Genomic DNA, 22,798 nt, shown 5'->3' with positions numbered 1-22,798 from the left:
CTCTCTCTCTCTCTCTCTATCTCTCTCTCTCTCTCTCTCTCTCTCTCTTTCTCTCTGTGTTCTACCAGCTCATTCAGGAAGCCATTTTGTGTTTTTAATCTGGTTTTGCCGGAGCCCTCGTACACAAGCTTTCTCTCTCTCTTACTCTCTTCCCCTCGCTCTCTCGCTTTACCCCCCACCCTTGCTCTAAATCCCTTGTGCTAGTATGCCAATAGGTCTACTGTGCACACACAAACACACACACAAACTTGCACGCTCTGTGGTTTTTCTCCTTCTCTGTATACAGGTTTCCAACGTCATCTCACCGGCCCCATCCCCCTCGTTTATGCTTCAAACATGCACATTCACATGTATACACGTGCACACACACACACACCACACATGACGTCACATTAGACATAAATGCACAAAAGCAGCCTGTCCACCAATCAGAAGGCAGTCTAGGCTCTGCTGCTAGGGTGAATTTGAAGGAGCGCAAGGGAGTGCAGCTAGAGGAAGAAATGGACGCCAGTTTAAAAAAAAGGTTAAAATAAAACTGGGAAAGAGTCATTCAGTGTTCGTTATTCACCGTAAAAGAGAGGCTGCTGGAAAGACATGGAGCAAAGGTGGACGGGATGCAACACATGTGTTTGAGCGTGAACGTGCGTTTGGGTGGGGAGAAATGGGGGTGGGGAGTGGTGTGGTGGAAATGTGCGAATGTGTATGTGTGTGCGTGTGTGTGTGAGGATGTGTGTGCGTGTGTGTTGAGTTTATCTCTATGTCTCTTGTCAATTATCTCTTCAAGCTTCGGCTTCTCTAAACAATACCTCTGGTATGTGGTATCAAGCACCATCTGTGTCAGGGCTGCCTGCAATAACTGGACTGGACTACACAATGCGCATGCACACACACACACGGCCGTGCACACACTCACACACAGTAATACACAAATGCAAACAACACAAATTGCCTAAAAGCGCGTAACTCAACAAAGACCAGCATGCTGTCTCACAGCTAGCGATGACGAGCAAAAAAAAAAAAAAAAAAAAGCTACTTTGGCAGTTGTACAACAATGCATTTGCATAACCTGTGACCGCGTACTTCTTGACCAGACTCAAGTAAAGTCGCATATTCGCTCAAGACCGTCGCAAGATGAGACAACGCTTTGCCAAAATCTGTCATCGGGCAAGCTGGGCGCCATTTCTCATGAAATTGTGCCTTGACTACTTTTGTTTGGGAGTGCAGGCTAAAATCGCTGCAGAACCGTTCCGTAATGTCGAGCAGCATTGACTTGCAAATGCTTCAGCGGTTGTCGATGTAAGATGTCCAAGTGGCGACGACACATCGGAAGGAAGTGCGACGGTCAGCGATTGGGAGGTAAGAGCGAGGGGATGAACGAAAAAGAGAGCGAGATGTGAACAACGGCGAGGTGAGGCAGCCCCACAATGACACAGCATTTGTAGTGGCTGTCTGACGAGTCAAACGGTATGGGAAATCCCCTCTGCCGACGTCACATGGTCACGTGCGGGAATGGGTGCAATTCAGCGTATGTTTACGTGGGTGCAGAGGCGTGCTGGTGGGAAGCGGAGCCGGCCAGGGGGAGCGGTCCAAGAGCGCCGCTATGGCAGAAAATACGCTTGCATGTGCACCTTCATTTTTTACTTCCCATTGCAACAATAATTACGGGAGTCGACTATTTGGAACTCTTAACATGTGCAATTTATATTGAAGCAAAGCAACGCGAGGAATGTTCATCTATCCAACACAAAGTCAGACACTAATCACTAAAGGTTTGGGATATTGGACTGCCAAGTTACATTTTTGATGAACAAATGTTGCACCAGAACCCTTACAGCTAACTTTCATGTTTATGGTGTCTTCACTTTTAAGTGTACGTGTGCAACTGTTCAGTTTGTCAACACTTTTTGCACAAGTTTCTGTTTCCAAAACCAAATCTGAATGGCAAAATTGACAACATGATTGATTGATTAGACCAAAAAAACTTCAATGAACGTGCATTTGGATGGTTTTCTGTGACTCCTCCAATCTCCAGCCTGTATATGTGATGCAGTCCATTGATGATACCATGTGATGTCCTAAGTGGCCATGATACTGTCAAGACCGCAATTTCTTTACAATTTCTTTACAATTTCTTTTTTTTGTCCAAATATGAACAGAGTGATGTAAAAGATAATTTAAATTCCGATCAAACTGAACCAGGACAAACTCATGCTTTTAAACTCTTTCTTAGATATGAGGAACTAACTATTACAACAAAAACTGTTAGAGATGTTCAAATAAAGCTTACCTTAGCGGAGATAGTGCACCGTAGGTTCATCTTAAATTTACACTCCAAAGCAGAATACTCCCCATTTGCACTTCAAGCTGCAAATTGCTGATGAAAGTACATAACTACGATTGTACTGCCTTATTTGTGGATGTCTTGAGTTAAAATCAACTAATCAAATCAAAATCAACTAATCAACCAATCAAATGTGTTCTTCGAGTAGCAAAAAAAAAAAAAATTAAGGATCAACTGACGCTCCGGAATCAGTACAACAATGGCAAAGTTAAAAATATTTGCTTTAATGCACATTTAGCATCTTCATTGAGGCTTGTAGCTCATCATTGAATTTTAATGCTTTGGACCGAATGGAGAAACTAGTGACTTGAGGCACCAACGCTTTATTCCATACAGCAAACTCAACCAGTCAGTGGATATTATAACGTGCATTTTTTTCAATTCTGCATGGTCTTCGGAGCTGTGTTTTGTTTTGTTTTTTTTGCTATAGGGCTCGGCCTATTCAGAATTAATCACACTTGTGACACGCACTTAAGAGGTTTAAAAATATATATACGTATATACGATATTTCCTGGTGTATAAGGCGCATCCAAAAGCCTTTATTTTCTTCAAAAGATGACCCTGCGCCTTATACGCAGGTGCACCTTATGTGAAGTAATATTGAGCCACAACAGGTCCACAACAGGTCTCGCAACTACTGTCTCGCAACTACTGTCAGCAGCTACCGACTCCATTTCACCTTGTAGAAGAAGTACTGCATAGCCCCAGCCTCTAATGTAACGCCTTATAATGGGATTTTTTTTAGATATTTATGTCCTATATTTGGAAACATTTTGCATTCACTGAAGGTGCGCCTTATACTCCGGTGGTCGTATACACCAGAAAATAAGGTATCTTGATTTGCCACCTTTTCAAAAAATAGTAGTCAATGGGGGCCATATGTTTATGAATACAAGATTGCATATTAAATATCTGCTACATAATTATACAAATGATATTTATTATGTTTACAGAGGGTTTTCACCAACTTTGGTCATCCCCCATCAGGTCTTATTCAAGTTAGTTAAGTATTATAAATCATAATTAAAATCATGGTATACTACAGGTCAACAATAATAAACATTCCCTATCATAATAACCTAAATCAGAATAATAACTTGGATGACTCACCTGGTAGCTTGTAATTCGGCTTTCTCAATCTTTTTATCTCTGCATGTTTGCTTCCCTCACAATGCTGTTTGAGTGACAGTCAACCTTTGCCACCTTAGTTGATCACTTTTCCATCGCAAAGACTGCAAAGGGCTTTCCCCATATTTTTGTTTGAATATGAAATCAGAAAGCGGGCACCCGTCGACTTGTTTTTCTAACCATGCCCAATTCCACAAATTCTTTATCCCTCCATCCAGAGACGGCATTGTTCCACTATCACTCTTGTGTAGGGTATCTCTCTTCCACGACATCTTTACAATGTCAAAAGTCGTGTGACTCCTGAGCGAGCATTCACATAGAACACATAAGCTTTACATCAAAACAAAATCTACATACAGTGAGACCTCAACTTACAAACTTTTCGTCTTACAAATGTCAAATTCATGAAAATTAAACCTTATAATAAGCACTATTTTCATAATACACACCCACCACGGCTGGCGGAGTGATCTTCGGCGGAAGCACACGACCGAACAGCACCAGAGGTTAAGTTACCAACAGTCCATATAGAAGGTGACTCTCCTTCCATAAGCCATCAACAAACATCAAAAAGGTAAATAAAATTTTATTTCACAGCACAGTTTTTTTTTTAAATTACAGTCCTCATGTAATGCGCCTCTCTTTCCAAACAGCAATTCCCTTTGACCTTCGACCTCCAACGCCATTCCATCAAGCCATAAATGACCATCACAAATGTAAATAAAGTGACTTTATGATAGAATGCAGTGTATTTCTTTCATTACAATACAATAGCACATTTATTATACATAGAATAATGTATGTTGTGTGTAGTTTTAAGGCTTATTTAGTTGAAAAGTATATTTGATGGAAACCCGGGAACGGATTATTCCCATTTTAATGATTTCCTATGGGAATTTTTTTTTTAGATACACACTTTTTGCCTTACACATTCTGTCTGGGAACCAATTAAGTTCGTAAGTTGAGGTCTCACTGTATATATCTAACCTACACTGTCTATACTATGAACACATTAAACATATAAGTACCAAAAATGTAACAATGTTTAGCGCAAGTTTACTGGCGAAAAGCGCGGTAAGGGAGCTGCCATATTTGTTTTCTCATTTCATCGCACACAGTCTCGTGGTATTTTACTCCCGAGCGATCCCGATTGTCAACGGAAGTAACCGACATCGGTCAAAACACAAGAAAGCATGCCGACTCAAGTACTACGCATTCTGACCATCCTATCACCCTTCAAAACAAATGTTTTAGCGGTTGCATACGGAAATAAACTAACTTTTGCAAGAAAATAGAACATATCACTTTGGTGGAAAAAAATAGCGGAATTCCGCTAAATAGCGAACGTCTGGGATCCCTGGTCAATAAACGTAAGGTGAAAAATATGGACGCCATATTCTTCAGTATTAACCACATGCTGCACTGTAAACCCGAACAGTACTACTGACTCAAAGTCATTGAGGTCAGTCAACTCAAAAGCCGATTTTTTGTTTCAAAAACTTAAACGTTTTGAGTTTTCTGAATAGTCATGCGTTTTTAATTTGCAGTAAATCAATACTTTTGAGTTCATGGCTGTCGTATACTTATATATTTTGAGTAAACGGCAGAACGCTGCGCGATGATGTCACCGCAGGCGTGGTCTCACCGGGCGCGGTCTCACCGGGGCCATTTTTACTTCTCGACGGCTGAAGCGTGCAGAGACCCACGAATTCAGGTGATAAGACAAACAACATTATTTAATATTACGAGGACCCAGTGTATCAATGCTGTAGTCGGTGCACAGAAAAAGGATATTTTGTTGTGTCGACGGCAAAATTGGAAAGTCAGTGTGTGGAAATGTTAAGCAGATTCCTTACTTACAGACAGTGTATTGTCGGTGTTCAAATACCTGACATGTTTCGGCGACTACTTCCGCCTTCGTCAGAGTGTCACGGATGTTGCTGTGACGCGCCATTTTCAGCTGGTGTTGCTATGAGGGCGTGACCTACCTGTCAGAACTGACAGGCAAGCCACGCCCCCCGCTGTCCGCTCGTCCCTCCAGGATGCTGCTCCAGGTAGTAGAGAGCATGTAAGCTCCCTCATCCCTGTTGATGGTCCTTGGTCCTCGCTTTCGGATTTCAATGGCCTCCCTGATCCAGCGCTGATGTTTGTTGTCTTCGGTGCGGATGACTCTGGCCTTCTCCCAGTCCATGATGTGGTTCTCTCTTTTGCAGTGGTCCGTGATGGCTGATTTATGGTGCTCCTGTTGTGCTTGTTCTTTTATTGCTCTTGTTTGGATTGTTGCCGTCTCCTTCTCGCACTCGTTCTTGTGCTCTTTCTTTCTTGTATTGAAACTCCTTCCTGTCTCCCCGATGTATGATTTATTGCATGACTTGCATGGGATTTCATATATTGAGTTACATTTGTTTTCCGGGAGTATTTTGTCCTTTGGGTGTACCAAGATTTGACGGAGAGTTGTGTGTGGTTTGACCGGTGTGTTTATGTTGTGTTTCCTCAGTGCCCTTTGTATGCGTTCTGTGATTCCTCTTATGTACGGTAGTGTTACCATTGCTCTGTGTTCTTGTTTGTTTGTTTGCTTTTTCTTTCTTCCCTGTCTTGTGTTGTTTTTGTTTTTGACCTGCTCTGCCCCTTTAGTTATTGCCCACTGGGGATATTGGCATTTTTTCAGTGCGTGTTGTATATGTTTTTCCTCCTGTGTTTTGTCTTCCGGGTCCGTGATTATTGTGGTGCGTTCATGTAATGTTCTGACGACTGACAACTTATGAATGGTGGGGTGTTCAGATGTCCAAAGGAGATATTGGTCAGTATGTGTAGGTTTCCTGTGTACTTTTATTTTGATGTCCCCGTTGTCCGTGTGGTGTATGTTCAAGTCCAAGAAGGCGATGGAGTGGTTTGTTTCTTCTTCATGGGTGAACTTGATACTGCCTGTGGTGTCTATGGAGTTGAGGTGTTCAGTAAGCTGTTGCGTGTGTCCTGTTTTGATTTTTTCCAAGATGTCGTCCACATATCGTTTCCATAGTGTTGGTTTGTATATTTCCGGGGCTGTTGAAAGTGCTTTCTGTTCCAGGTCCTCCATGAAGAATCCACACATGATGGCAGAGAGTGGGTCCCCCATGGCGAACCCTTCTTTTTGTCTGTATATGGTGTATTTGTATTGGAAATATGTGGATGTGGCTATGAATTGAAGTAGTTGGGTTATGTCTTGTGCTGTGAGATTTGTGCGTTTTTTGAGTGTCCTGTCTGTTTTGAGTCTGTCCTGAACTATCTGAATGGTGGCTTTGGTGGGTGTTTTTGTGAAAAGTGAGGTGACGTCATGTGATATGAACATTTCGTCTTTCTGTAATTTTATGGTGGCGAGTTCTGTGGCGAGTTGCTTTGAGTTCTCGCAGTGTTGGTCCGTGTGTCCCAGTAGCGGTTTTATTATTTCCGATAGTGCTTTGGAGAGGTTGTATGTGACTGATCCGATGCTGTCTACTATGGGGCGGAGGGGTGCATCGGGTTTATGTATTTTTGGCGTGCCGTAAATCCTGGGGATGATGTTTGCTGTAGGTACCAGGTGGTTGTACGACTCTTTGTTTATTTTATTTTCGTTTAATAGGGGTTTGAGTAGTGCTTTAAGTTTGTTTTTCTTTTCTTCTGTTGGGTCTTTCTTTAATATTTCATAGGCGTCGTCCTGTAATAACTGCTGCATCTGTTTTTCGTATTTTTCTGTGTCCATAATAACTGTTGTTCTGCCTTTGTCTGCGGGGAGTATTGTGATGTCTTTGTTTTTTGATAGTGTTATCATGGCTCTTGCTTCCTCTTTGGTAATATTGCTGGGTGGTGGTTTGGCCGTTTTTAAAATGCCTGCTATTTCATTGCGTAGTGCTGCTTTTTGTCCTGGGTTCTGTATTTTTTCACACGCTAATTCCGTTGCGAGAATGAAATCGTCGTATGGTATTTTTTTGGGGGTGACTGCGTAGTTGAGACCTTTTGATAATATGCTGCGTTCTGCTTGTGTGAGGTTGTGGCGTGACATGTTATGTATCCATTTGTCGTTTGTCTGAAATGTGTTTGATTCGGCCTTTTTCTTTTGCGTGATGAGTTTGTCTAATTTCCGGATGTGTCGGTTTTTGGTCGCGATGAATTCCTGTTCGTGTATGTTGTGAAGTTGTCCGTGCAGCGTTGTTTTTGTGTAATTGTCCAGGGGGAACCGGAGTTCGAATTGCTCCGTTTGCCGCTGTAGATCACTGCTAATGTTATTGAGTTTGTTTGCTGTGCATCGTATTCGTTCTTTCATCAGAGTCATCCGCACCTTTTTGATGATTCTTTCCGCGTTCCTGGTTGGGATCGGGTTTTTAATCCTCAGACTGGCCGGAACGACTTCTTCGTCCCGGCAGCGCAGGTTGAATCTCAGGTGGTTTCGATAGCGAGCCCGTTTCCTTGACAGCTTTTCGAGGAGGCGAAACTCCTTGACGCATGTCTCTCCAAAACTTTCGCGTAATCGTTGTACTAAATTCATCCTGTCTACTTGATAACTAATGTTAAGCAGATTCCTTACTTACAGACAGTGTATTGTCGGTGTTCAAATACCTGACATGTTTCGGCGACTACTTCCGCCTTCGTCAGAGTTGGAAAAAATCAAAACAGGACACACGCAACAGCTTACTGAACACCTCAACTCCATAGACACCACAGGCAGTATCAAGTTCACCCATGAAGAAGAAACAAACCACTCCATCGCCTTCTTGGACTTGAACATACACCACACGGACAACGGGGACATCAAAATAAAAGTACACAGGAAACCTACACATACTGACCAATATCTCCTTTGGACATCTGAACACCCCACCATTCATAAGTTGTCAGTCGTCAGAACATTACATGAACGCACCACAATAATCACGGACCCGGAAGACAAAACACAGGAGGAAAAACATATACAACACGCACTGAAAAAATGCCAATATCCCCAGTGGGCAATAACTAAAGGGGCAGAGCAGGTCAAAAACAAAAACAACACAAGACAGGGAAGAAAGAAAAAGCAAACAAACAAACAAGAACACAGAGCAATGGTAACACTACCGTACATAAGAGGAATCACAGAACGCATACAAAGGGCACTGAGGAAACACAACATAAACACACCGGTCAAACCACACACAACTCTCCGTCAAATCTTGGTACACCCAAAGGACAAAATACTCCCGGAAAACAAATGTAACTCAATATATGAAATCCCATGCAAGTCATGCAATAAATCATACATCGGGGAGACAGGAAGGAGTTTCAATACAAGAAAGAAAGAGCACAAGAACGAGTGCGAGAAGGAGACGGCAACAATCCAAACAAGAGCAATAAAAGAACAAGCACAACAGGAGCACCATAAATCAGCCATCACGGACCACTGCAAAAGAGAGAACCACATCATGGACTGGGAGAAGGCCAGAGTCATCCGCACCGAAGACAACAAACATCAGCGCTGGATCAGGGAGGCCATTGAAATCCGAAAGCGAGGACCAAGGACCATCAACAGGGATGAGGGAGCTTACATGCTCTCTACTACCTGGAGCAGCATCCTGGAGGGACGAGCGGACAGCGGGGGGCGTGGCTTGCCTGTCAGTTCTGACAGGTAGGTCACGCCCTCATAGCAACACCAGCTGAAAATGGCGCGTCACAGCAACATCCGTGACACTCTGACGAAGGCGGAAGTAGTCGCCGAAACATGTCAGGTATTTGAACACCGACAATACACTGTCTGTAAGTAAGGAATCTGCTTAACATTAGTTATCAAGTAGACAGGATGAATTTAGTACAACGATCAGTGTGTGGAACTTGCCGCCTTTCACAAGTTAGCAAAGATGCTAGTCTGTGTTCGTGCTTGCGACTGAGGCCTTCTCATCCACTCTTTCAGCTGCGTTGTCTTGAGCCCGGGACTACTCCTATCTTAAGCGCTGTGGCGATATATGTATGAATTTTTCTTAAACGTCTCTTATCTGTTGAAAGACACAGAAGTGTTATTTAGAGAATAGGACCGCGCAGGTTTAGTTGGGCGGTGGCCGAGTAATATCTGTTGCAGGTTATGTTTGTGTCCGCAAAGGTCCGAGAGTAATCGTCAAATGGGTGTAAAATTAAGGTTAATATAAAAGGGTCACACGAAATCCTCCACGCCGTGGCTGCAACGCCCAGCAGGTTAATGCTTTGAGTTAACTTTGTTTGCAAACGACAGGACCGCGTGTCAGTGTCCAGCACAAGCTATAGGCTTAAGATATCTATACACGTGCAGCGGTAGTGCTGCAGTTTTAAGAATGCACTAAGTAAATATAATGATAGCCAAAAAATGTACACTGGATTCGAATATGTACAATTGATGCAGTTTAAATGGTTATGCATGTGTAAATTAAACATGAACTTTTTTAAAAATGTATTTTTGGCATTTTAAGGATCCCGAGAGAGCTGCTGGAGGCCAAGTCATCAAACTGCAAACGCCTGACTGGTTTGATTGCATCATTTAATCTGGTACATTAGATTTATTAAACTTAAAAAGTTAACATGGATAAATGTGTTTTATTAAATTAAAGAATTACATTCATTGTCATGTTTTTTTCTCTTCAACCTTTCAGCCCCCTGTGCTATATTCTTAATTACCTGATGAATATCATATTATATGTAGGTATTTTTTATATTGAACAGAATTTTACCTTTTTAACACATATTGGAGTATTTTACACCATTAGTTGAGACTTCATTGATTGTTCTTTCTTTAAAACAATCTCAAGTCTCACATTCTCCTCTGCTCTTACCAACAACTTCAAATCATTACATTGATGCAGTTGTTAAATTGCAATAGGGATAGTGCGGAGGTTCCAAACTATTACGAATGATATGCTTGGATTTGAGCTATAATAATCCGTAACTGTCTTTAATTTGGACCCACTAGAATCACACCAACTTTACTTTGCTTATCCAAACATGTACTCATTCTTGAAAAATGTTTAATGTAATTGCAGGCCTAACATGGACTGGAGATGCAAACTGTGTTCTACATCCCTGGATACTCGGGCGAAGATGACTCCGAGTTCTTCAAGACACGCAATGTATGTATTACCTGACTTAACACAAATGTCTATCTATGGCCACAATATATGCTATAACCTTTTACTTTATTCTGTATGTGTACGTTTGTGTGTATTTTGCAGTGGGAAGAGGATCCAGACATTGAAAACACTCCTGTCGCACTTCTCTCCGTAACAACTGACAACCTCACTGGTGCCATCTTGTTTAACCCTGACAGCATTTCTGTTGTGATAGAAGATGGCATTATTGTGAGATGTCTCCCCAGGTTGGCTGATGCACACCTCCTCTTGTTTGGTTTAATGTATGCATTGCATTTAGATTATCCAAGAAAATTAATCCTCACATTCACCTTCATTCAGAAAATACTGCTGTGTCTTCATGATAACAGACCACTCAAACCATGCTTGCTAAGTTTGAAAAATGCTTTGTTCCGCAATATTGAAGGCACCAGTGCCTCCAATATTACGGAACAAAGCAACACTCGATAAGTAACTTTAGTTTTACTCTGCTTTGTATACCTGTTTGTGACTGATTTTATATTAATACTTTGATATGTAAACTTGGATTCCACCAGAATGTCTTTTTTCGTTTCAGGAATACTGTGTTTGTTTTTAGTAAGTTTTACCTTGATTTGCACCTTATAACGAGTACATTGAAATGTATTCGGTTGTATTTATTCAAGTATATGCTTTTCAAAGAATTTATTTTTTTAACAGAACAGCAGAGTATAATTTGTTGTTTTTTTCTGTTTTGTTGTGTTTATTTCACATCTTCTGCTCAGGGGTTTATTTGTTGTTTTGGTACGTGGACATGCTGTGCATTTTGGTACTGTTATCATTTGTTTTATCAAAGGTTGTTTTAAACCTTAATAAAAAAATGTGAACTAAAACAGACGTGAGGTGTGTTTTTGTTTTTAGACATAGAAGGCAAATGTAAGTACAGTATACATGAATATATGTTTTCATGGAACATTATAAATTTGAGTTGGTTAAGCTTAAATATGAAACCTAATTTTAATTTAAAAATTAAGAAAACATTAGAGTAAACTGAAAGTACATCTTTTAAGTTCAGGCAAACTCATAACATTTAAGCTCAATCAAACTCATAACTTTTAAGTTCAGACAAACTCATAAAATTTATTTACACTACTCAAACATTTTGAGTAAACTACTTGAACATTTTGAGTTAACTGTACTCAATCATTTTGAGTTAACTCTACTCAAACATTTTGAGTTAACTGTACTCAAAAATTTTGATGTAATCAGTTGCCATATAAATTTTGAGTACTTTCAACTTGTTGGGTTTTACAGTGTGCCTTTAATGGGGGGGGGAAAGGAGGACGCTGTTTCTTGAAAGAAAGCTAGCAGGTTCAATTACTGAAATGATTTCATTGGTATGCACCCATGGGAGGGGATGACGACATGATGGCGGACAGTGGTAACCTACGCCGCGCCACCGTTTAGCATGTTCAATGCAAATGTTGTTTGGAGAGGAAAGCTACAGCAGATGCACGATGTGGTTGCCAGGCGATTAGTACTAGCTTATTGCATCCATATGGAGGTCAGAAAGAAGAGAGGGCAGGATCGTGGGGGACTGCTATTGATAGAACAATATCATTTGAGCAACAACATAAAGTGACTCATTGCTTGACTGAACGTTGGAGAACGTTACGTTAAAAACAATCATCAAGAGTAAAAAGGGGATGGTTTTTTTCTGCATGTGTAATGCGTACAACCTTACTTGAGCTTTTATTCGCTAATTGACCGTTTGTACACACGGCAAGAATCAGGGGCTGATGCGCAAGAGTGAGAAATGTCTAACCAAAATGGGCTAAAGTTCTTTTGGAGGTCAGGGGTTCAGAAATGTGGAGGCAGTAAACTTCTATTACCCGACAACAAGAGAACCTCAGGAAAAACAATGGACACAATACAGAGCACTTTTTTCACTATGCCTGTTTACTTCTCGTGCTAGCTGGGCCAAGCAACTCAGGACAAATGCTCACATTCGGAAAAACGTTGATTCCTCTCACATGAATATTCGGAAGGTGAAGGTAAGACAAGCAAATTTGGGTGAACAAACAAAAACCATTTTGCAGGAAACCCTTAAGGGGGGTTGCGTGAAACACCCATGCAGCTAAACAAGACAGGGCAGGTCTGAGCAGCGCTGATGAGAAACCTTATTTCCTGTTTGTGGCAAAACAGACCACATGTTCTGTCTTTGAAACGTGAAGTGATCCCCAACCTTGACAAGTTCGCCATGGCTCGATGACCTCCGCTACAATCCTGATCCATTTTTTTCTTAATCAAAAACATTTGTGGAAGCGCAAGTATTCATTTAATTGCGCCATGAAACAATCTAGGGCTGCAATGATTAATCGAAAACCATGATAAAATTAATTATTTTGATGAATATGTCATCCAGATGAACTTGACACATTTCTATGGGTTTAATATTGATCTCAATTCTTGAAGTGTGTGTTTTGGACACACAACTTCTTAACCTTTAATTTCAATTTATTGCATTGTAGAAAGAAATAAATGTTTCCATCTCATCTTATGATTATATTGCAATGTAAACTGCTTGAAAACATGACTCATTTGTTAGGCTCTAATCATCCGTTTTTACATCATGAGTTGAGTTGCCTGGTCAAGTTTTTCCTGTTTCTTCCCAACTGCTGACTGTTGGTTGCATCTTCCTCCCTCTTGACTTGGAAACCCATCCCCCGCCTTTTCAAACCCAGATGCACATACAAACACATTTAGCCACGCGCGCGCACACTGCACACTTGTAAATGCGCACTCTTTCTTCAACCACCCACCAACACGCACACACAAAATAGCCTAAGGTTAACCCCCACCTTCAGTCAAAGCCTCGGAGGTCAAAGGACAAAGCAGAGGCAAATACAGGAATTCTCCTGTGCGGTTGCCTGCACAGCTCCTCAACCATGCACACACAGGCAGGCACACACACACACACACACACACACACACACACACACACACACACACACACACACACACACACACACACAAAGACACACACACACACACACACGCACACACACACACACACACACACACACACACACACACACACACACACACACACACACACACACACACACACACACACACACACACACACACACACATATGCATGCACTATTCACAAGACCCTGGTAATTGGAGCTGTTAAGAAAATTGACTCAGAATAGGTGGCTGGAACTATTAGAGCATAACATACATTGAAGACATCGCGTCAACCTAGAGCAGGGGTGGGCAAACTATGGCGGCCCGTTAGCCTTTTTCATCCGGCCCGCCAAAGATTGGCACAGAATTGCTCAAATCATATACTGTATCATAATTGTGACAACATTCACTTGACCTTTTCCTCTAATACCTCATCATTTCACAAGGGGGTGCACTACATACAGTGATGCATTGACTTGATTTTGCCGAGTCTGTGCTCCTCTGTTTTCCCTCTGCTACTGTTGTGAACCCATCTGCAGCAATGCGTGGGCCAAAGAAAAGAAAAGTCAACAGTGTGTGGACAACTAAATATTTTTTCACTGAAGTCCGGTCGAAGGCTGTATCTTATTTGTCAAGAAACCATCGTGGTTTTTAAGGAATACAACATCGGCCGTCACTTTTCCACCAAGCATGCGAATTACGCCAACAACCAGTCACCACAAGAAAGGACAGCGACTGCACAGCGGTTGGCAGCTACTTTGCCGGCTCAGCAAAACACCTTTACGCTGCAAACTGCCATCCAAGAATCAAGCATGAAGGCAAACTATTTACTGCCGTTCAAATTAGCAAAGGCCAGTAAGCATTTGTCCAAAGGGGAGTTTCTCAAAGAGTGTAGGGTGGAGACTGCAGCTATTTTGTGTCCTGAGAGCAAGAACAAATTTGAAAAAATAAGCTTATCACGCAGGACAGTGACCCGCCATGTTGAGTTAATTGACCAAGATTTAGTAAGCAAACTAAACAAACAAGCTGAGTCATTTACATTATATTCTTTGGCACTGGACGAAAGTAACGATATTAAGGACACCGCTCAGCTTTTAATTTTTATCAGAGGCATTAATGACAATTTTGAGATGACAGAGGAGTTTTTGGCCATGGAATCCTTGAAGGGAAAAACCAGGGGAGAGGATTTGTACAACAGTGTGGCGGCGGTGAAGGTACGGCACAAGCTACCTTGGAGTACACTCGCCAAAGTTACCGCAGATGGATCGCCAAATCCGACTGGAAAAAATGTCGGATTGCTCAAAAGAATCCAGGACCGGGTGAGAGAGCACAGCCCTGAGCAGGAGGTAATTTTCTTACACTGCATCATCCACCAAGAAGCACAGTGTAAATCTGTACTGCAGCTCGACCACGTAGTGAAGCCAGTTGTAAAACGTGTTAACTTCATTCGGGTGAAGGGACTTCATCATCGTCAGTTTATCAAGTTTCTTGAAGAAACTGATGGAGACCACCATGACTTGCTTTACCACTCCTATGTCCGCTGGTTATATCTGGGGAACGTTTGCCAACGAGTGTGGGAGCTCGAACAGGAGATTATCTCATTTTTGGAGCTACTTGAGAAAGCTGACGATTTTCCGGAGCTGAATGACACAGATTGGCTTTGCGATTTAGCTTTTGCGGTGGACATTCTGACACACATGAACGAGCTGAACGTGAAGCTATGAGGGAAAGACCGGTTTGTGTATAAAATGTACACAAACGTCAGAGCCTTCAAAACCAAGCTCACCTTATTCTCAAGGCAAATGTAAAACAAGTCATTCGCTCATTTCCCCACACTGGCGACACTGAAAGAGGCCCCTGGACATGTGAAAAAAATACAGAAAATCACTGGATGACATGCATGGAGAATTCTGCCGTCGGTTCTCTGACTTTGAAAAAATTGACAAGTCACTTCAGCTGGTTTCATGTCCCTTCACACAAGATCCCGAGACAGTGGCAGAAGAGTTGCATTTGGAACTGATTGATCTCCAGTGTGAGACTGTCTTGAAGGAGAAGTTCAACTCTGTTGAACTGGATGAGTTTTATGCTTCATTAAGTGCACCCAAATTTCCAAATATCCAAAGGATGGCACTGAGCATGCTGTGTTGTTTGGCTCTACGTATGTGTATGAACAGACTTTTAGTGTGATGAACACCAACAAAGCACCCCACCCATCCCAGTTAAAGGACAACTGACACCATTTTTTTGTTTCCTAACTAACATTGTCACATCTCATCGCCGTCCTGGGCGCGCTCCGCCCCTCCCGTCACCTCCCTCCTTCTCACCTGGGGTTCCACAGCTGATTGTCATTTAGTCATTGTGCCTTCTGACTATATCTGCCGATCGCTTCTCTCAGTCATTGTCGGAGTATTTTCGGAAGTCACCCCCGCTACTACCTTGCTGTCAGGTTCGCTATTTGTTCCATTGCCCTTACGCACATTCCCCAATTTATGATTTTGTTGTTTTGCATGCGTGTCTCAGTAAAAGACTTTACCCTGATCTATGTCTCGCCGTTTCATTACGGATCCAAGCCTTCCCTCCTTCCCTCGCCACTCGAGCCCGGCTTCCTTGCCTCGAGTATCGTAACAGACATCAGAAAAACGTTTTATCGCATCTAAAATACCCAAAACACACAGGCTGATATTTTTAGTCATTAGTCAAATGCAAGAGACCAATAAAAATGACTTAAAGTGTGCTAAAACTGCAACAAATTGAGCTGCGAATTGTGGATTTTCAGAAAGTCCCGCTCCCAGTTCATGACATCACGCCAAGACGTCTTGCCTTGTTCGAGAATCAAAACAATGGCTTCAGATCTGGAGAAGATGCTTTCTTGTTACTCATTGATATGCATGCATCTGGTGCTGACCCGGCCCATGTGCCAATTTTTTTAAGTGAATGTGGCCACTGAGCCAAGAAGTTTGCCCACCCCTGACCTAGCGTCACATATGAAATGTAAACTTGGTAAAACAACTTTTTAGATCAACTTTTTAAAGGGACATGGATTGGCATTGTTAGCAAAAGTTAAACCCACAGTTGAGTGAATTAGATGGAAAGAAAGGAGCTGTCTAATCATATTTTTTCAACCCAGAAGTGTGGGTTGCAAACCAAAAATTGCCAAAGGATGACATCATAACACATTTGTGACTAAGAGTACCAGGACTTTGTTCAGTTGTGATGTTGATGTTGTTGGTCAATTCAAACACAAAAGTGCCCCGGGATTGAGGCATTATTTACGTCCATAGTTCCGCCATGTGACTGTGATGTCACTTCACAGAGACATTGTGTTCATATCAGAAACCATGATGAGAACGAAATTAAAAGAACGGATCCAGGAAACAATCCAAAAATTATGTTGTGAACATAACCCCAGAATCTGGAAGGGATCCCTCACATTACTTTTTCCCATCTTTACACACTCATACAGTATGTATGTATGTATGTATGTATGTATGTATGTATGTATGTATGTATGTATGTATGTATGTATGTATGTATGTATGTATGTATGTATGTGTGTGTGTGTGTGTGTGTGTGTGTGTGTATGTATGTATGTATGTTTGTATGTATGTATGTATGTATGTATTTATTGCTGCTGTGGACTGCAAATTTCCCCATTGTGGGACGAATAAAGGTTTTCTGACTGATTCTCATATAGCGCTAAAATCAAGCCACAACTGAGCCACAAATGAACCAAAGATACAATCTGTTCCGCTCATTGGAAACGAAAATGTAATTTCGATGCCGACTCACCTCCCAGGCGTCTCGTCTTTTTTTCAGCTCTTCACATTTGCGGAGCTTGCAGATCTGTTTACCCGTCTTGCGGTTCAGGCAGTTAACACAGGCACCGCAGTTCTCTTTGCGAAGGCACGGAAGGCAGGTGCCACATTTCTTCCTCCTCTTCTTTTGATAGTCAAAAGTGGGATCCAGTCCGTTGTCGGTGGGAGACAGAGAGAAGAGGCCCGCTTGGTGATGCTCACTCTCTATGTACATGCTCAGTGGGGACGTCTTGGCTAACGGTTTTCCAGTAGTAGGATGGTTAGGAACTTCACTGCTGAAAAAACAGTCAACACCCTGAGAGGGTGGACTGGATGCTGCCCTCGGCTTTGACATTATTTCCCAAACTGTGTCAGGATTTCTTAGGATTTTGACACTGCTTTTCTTTGGGGGAAAAAATGATGAAAAAAGTCAACTTCCAAATGCTACATGTGGTTTCATTTTAAAATATGTGTGTTTGTCTTTTTAATGTAACAGGTCATCCAGATGAAACCATGGAATGTTTTCTTGCTGCCCGGAGGCATGGATGGTGGTCCACCAGCATTTGGGCCCAACCACTTATGGATGTATGGTTGTGCCTGGACCAACCTAGACAAATGATAAAAGGGAAACACTGTGAAGCAAACTTTAAAAAAAAATTGCCATAGAATAGTATTTTACACTTTTTTTTTTTGCACACCGTGCCACAAACAGACATTTTGCAAACACTTGCTGTTACTCAACAACACTGATGAATCTGGATAACTGGATGCATTCAGTTTGTACCAGCAACAGTGGAGTTCCGGCATATGCGAAACCATCTCCTTCGGGTTACAACTTTAATGACAATAAAAAAAGAACTCACCTTAAAGTGGTCATTTCGACTTTCTGCTTTCTTAGTACAATTGTCACCATTTGGCTCATAGCCTTAGAGGTTCTAGAGATATTCTTCAGGAAGCTGCTCTCTTTAACCACGAAATCCTCATGAACAATCGGCCACCAAAAGTACACCACGAAAAAGAATGGAGGTGGGAGTTGGTTTGATATTCTGATGCTGCACACTGTCCACTTGGTCTCGCTGTCACAGATTCCAGTATTTTGAGTACAAGATGAAAACAGGGGACACCCTGAATGGCGGCCAGCCAATCGCAAGGCAGATTCACACTCACAGTTAGACCGAGGGACAATTTTGCGTGTTCAATCACCCTGCCATTCATTTTTAGAGAAAATGCGACATGCATGCAACATGTTACAAAGAAGTGGCCCGGAGGCCCGGTGTTTTGCGCGTCCTGTGTGGAGTTTGAGTGTGGAGTTCATCGGAAAATGAATGTATGATTAAAGTTACAAAGAAGGCGGCTTGTTTTGACTGAAGCAGTTAGTGATTGGATGGTGGTTAAAGTCAAGTGGCATCTTTCCAGCAACCCATCCAAAAGACCACCAATGGAAAAATGTCATATTTTATTTCGTGTCTTTTATTTTAATTCAGTATATTAGCAAGTGTTAATTTGGTGTATTAAAACAATGTGCTGTAAAATGTATGTTAACGCGGAGCTATACTGGAAAAGATGCATGAGTATTAACTGTATAAGGAAGAGGCAGAGAAGATCCCCAGGTAAACTCCATTAATTGTCATATTTTCAATGAGAGCAGAATGAAGATACTGTATATCTCTGAGTAATATTGTATTCTCAGTCTGTAGGTGACTCTGCTTCGTATATGTGTTACACAGGTGATGTATATGTAATTATGGAGACGTATGCTGTATTGTTGCTTGCTAGCGAAAGTGCTTTGTTTTGCATTACAGGTAACATCCGATTTACGACCGGCGCGAATTTCGACCACCCGTACTTGCGACCACGACCGCCAGATCTTTTTTTTTTCTAAGCCTGCCACCGCTACCGCCGGCAATGCTGTTGAACTCCACAGTGTGTTTGCAATGCATTTTGTAGATCTGTCACGTTCCGAACGAGGCAGAGAGCAACCGACTCGTCGGAGCGAAATTGAATGTCTGGATCCCCAAGCAAGTGACAGAGACAGAGGTCCGTGCATGATGATTAATTAAGAGACAACACAATACTGCTTACGGGATGTGGGGTGGGGTGGGGGGCTCGGACCGAGCACCGAAGATATAGAAAGTCCAGGGTCATACAAAGTACAAATACAAGTTGACAGCGTCCCGTTTTCGGACCCGCTGTTCTGATGAAGGGGGTGGTGGAAGGGGGAGGCGCGGCTCCGCCCCCAGCTGTCAATCCAAATGTGACAATATCGAAGAAGTAGGATGTTTATTTGCTGGAGCAGCATTGCACAAAATGAGGATACAAAATAACTGTTTCGTAACAAACGCATATGACAATTTTCTCCAGCATGACAACATCTCACTCGCACAGCAATTGGGGCGGGGGTGTCGGCGCTCGAGCGGGTGGGATCGCCGCGACGCAAACGCCGCATCGGGCTAACGGTCCGCGTCAATTTGAGACAGTTCCTTCTGCTCCGCGGCGTTGGGCATGTCGGCGTTGCAGACGGCCGCCGGGTCGGGCTGCACGTCGTCGGGGGGTACGGCCAGTGAGAGGGCAACCGGTAGAATTTTTTTGCTTCGGCGTCCGCCTCAGTCCGAGCGTGTGTGTAGGGTGACTTCTCCGTTAACAGGGAGAGCGATTTTTGGACAGCTCGCATGTGTGGGAAGCCGTGCGTATTTGGGTCAGCAGAAAGCGTGTGCGCCGACACAGTAATAAAGATCGATAATACGAAATATGAAATGATTAAAATGACACTAAAAGTTATAAGATTTAGAAATGAACTGTCAACATGTTGGTATATAATAGCATTCAATAGAAAATGTTGCTTCAAAACAACAGATTGACATCGTATACCGGGGTCCCCAAACCTTTTCCTGTGAGGGCCACATAACTTTTCCCTTCTGTTATGTCAGTTTGTAACAGAAAAAGTGTGACGATCGTACACTGTAAACCCGAACAGTACTACTGACTCAAAGTCATTGAGGTCAGTCAACTCAAAAGCCGATTTTTTGTTTCAAAAACTTAAACGTTTTGAGTTTTCTGAATAGTCATGGGTTTTTAATTTGCAGTAAATCAATACTTTTGAGTTCATGGCTGTCATATACTCATATTTTGAGTAAACGGCAGAACGGTGTGTGATGACGTCACTGCAGGCATGGTCTCACCGGGCGCATTTTTACTTCTCGACGGCTGAAGCTTGCAGAGACCCACGAATTCAGGTGAGAACACAAACAACATTATTTAATATTACAAGAACCCAGTGTATCAATGCTGTAGTCGGTGCACAGAAAAGGGATATTTTGTTGTGTTTTTGACGACAGCAAAATTGAAAAGTCAGTTTGTGGAACATGCCGCCTTTCACAAGTTAGCAAAGATGCTAGTTCCTGGTCGTGCTTCCGACTGAGGCCTTCTCATCCACTCTTTCAGATGCGTTGTTTTGAGCCCGGGACTTCTCATATGTTAAGCGCTCTTCTGTGGCGATATATGTATGAATTTTTCTTAAGCGTCTCTTGTCTGTTGAAAGACACAGAAGTGTTATTTAGAGAATAGTACCGCGCAGGTTTAGTTGGGCGGTGGCCGAGTAATATCAGTTGCAGGTTATGTTTGTGTCAGCGAAGGTCCGAGAGTAATCGTCAAATGGGTGTAAAATTAAGGTTTATATAAAAGGTTCACACGAAATCCTCCACACCGTGGCTGCAACGCCCAGCAAGTTAGTGCTTTGAGTTAACTTCGTTTGCAAACGACAGTACCGCGTGTCATTGTCCAGCACAAGCTATAGGCTTAAGCTATCTATACACGTGCAGCGGTAGTGCTGCAGTTTTAAGAATGCACTAATTAAATATAATGATAGCCAAATAAAATGTACAGTGGATTGGAATATGTACAATTGATACTGTTTTAAATGCTTATGCATGTGTAAATTAAACATGAACTTTTTTTTAAATGTATTTTTGGCATATTAAGGATACCGAGAGAGCTGCTGGAGGCCAAGTCATCAAACTGCAAACGCCTGACTGGTTTGATTGCATCATTTAATCTGGTACATTAGATGTATTAAACTGAAAATGTTAACATGGATAAATGTGTTTTATTAAATTAAAGGATTACATTATTGTCATGTTTTTTTCTCTTCAACCTTTCAGCCCCCGGGCGCAAATTGAGCAACACCACCATTATCGAAGGTATGTAAACATTTTTATTTATGCTATATTCTTAATTACCTGATGAATATCATACTACATGTAGGTATTTTTTATATTGAACAGAATTTTACCTTTTCAACATATATTGGAGTATTTTACACCATTAATTGATACTTCATTGAGTGTTCTTTCTTTAAAACAATCTCAAGTCTCACATTCTCCTCTGCTCTTACCAGCAACTGATGTTCATTAATCATTACAGTGATGCAGTTGTAAAAATGCAATAGGGATAGTGCGGAGGTTCCAAACTATTACGAAGGATATGTTTGGATTTGAGCTATAATAATCCGTAATTGTCTTTAATTTGGACCCACTAGAATCACACCAACTTTACTTTGCTTATCCAAACACATACTCATTCTTGAAAAATGTTTAATGTAATTGCAGGCCTAACATGGACTGCAGATGCAAACTGTGTTCTACATCCCTGGATACTCGGGCGAAGTTATTTAGTCATTATTGTTTGCAACATTCCCAGTATTCAAGAGTCAGCCCACTGCCATGTCTCTACAGCAATTGCATTTGCACTTTTCAGTCATTTAATGCAATGAAAACCCATCTGTCGCGTTACCATAATGACACAGACAGACTGACAGAGTACAGGCAGCATATGCAATTTTTCACCTGTTCCTTGTGTGACTTTAAGAAGCCTTTTTCTCACGCAACATTGTTTGGACACTTAAGAGGTCATTTAAGAAATCACGAAATGGTTATATGCCCTTTCAGAAAGTGTAATTATAGCACAAATGTTTACTCATCATTTAATGCACACAAAAGCAGATACCATGGAGTGAGTTCAGTCTTTGATGTTAGAGTTCTCTCAGCAGAAATTCTTAGTGAGTCGGTCAGATCTCTGGCAAAAGGGGCAGTATTTACCTTTTGTACAGCCATCCCCACTTTCAATGCAGATAACTACAACCAAGTAAGCTCAAAATAAACTTTTTTTTCTGATGAAAGAAGAGAGTCTAAGGTTTCTTACGATGCATTGAATGTTTATTTAGTCCTAAAACACAGTATTCTGTTGGTCCTGCAATTTGAGTGAAAATTACAGAAACACTGGCACTGGAGTGGACACGTATTTGGCAGTGAATGAGTTAATATGTTTAAATATGTTGAAATATTTTCATTAGATCTAAAAGAATGCCCCATGTTAAACGGGGTTTACTGCAAATATAGTCAGTCAAGAAGGTAGTTTGTTATAGAAAAGCAACAATGTTGTAATATGGCATCATTAGAGAATGAGCGAGTAAACTTTCTTTTGGACATAACAAAACCATTTTTACATAGAG

The 22,798-nt window shown here is 41.8% G+C and overlaps 1 protein-coding gene and 1 long non-coding RNA gene across 3 annotated transcripts in view; one reads left to right on the top strand and one right to left on the bottom strand.

The window, feature by feature from the left end:
* The window catches only part of tet3 (tet methylcytosine dioxygenase 3), a 63,261-nt gene extending 45,614 nt beyond the window's left edge, over positions 1-17,647 (bottom strand). The window contains exon 1 of the mRNA XM_088994831.1: positions 17,288-17,647. Coding sequence (XP_088850957.1) covers positions 17,288-17,647 — 360 coding nt within the window. The remainder of the gene's footprint in view (positions 1-17,287) is intronic.
* Positions 28-11,293, top strand: LOC148899525 (uncharacterized). 2 transcript variants are annotated; one of them, XR_016114751.1, is made up of 3 exons: positions 28-4,186; positions 10,463-10,549; positions 10,652-11,293. It is a non-coding gene; the product is annotated as an uncharacterized LOC148899525 (long non-coding RNA). The 2 variants fall into 2 exon arrangements; XR_016114750.1 differs by having other exon boundaries at positions 31-1,356.
* Positions 17,648-22,798: the final 5,151 nt, after the last annotated feature.

This window comes from Hippocampus bargibanti, linkage group LG04 (assembly GCF_051943395.1).
Source record: "Hippocampus bargibanti isolate YZ-2025 linkage group LG04, ASM5194339v1, whole genome shotgun sequence".
Taxonomy (NCBI): Eukaryota; Metazoa; Chordata; class Actinopteri; order Syngnathiformes; family Syngnathidae; genus Hippocampus; species Hippocampus bargibanti.
Note: the sequence above shows the minus strand (reverse complement) of the source record. Positions and strands in the feature narration are given on the sequence as shown.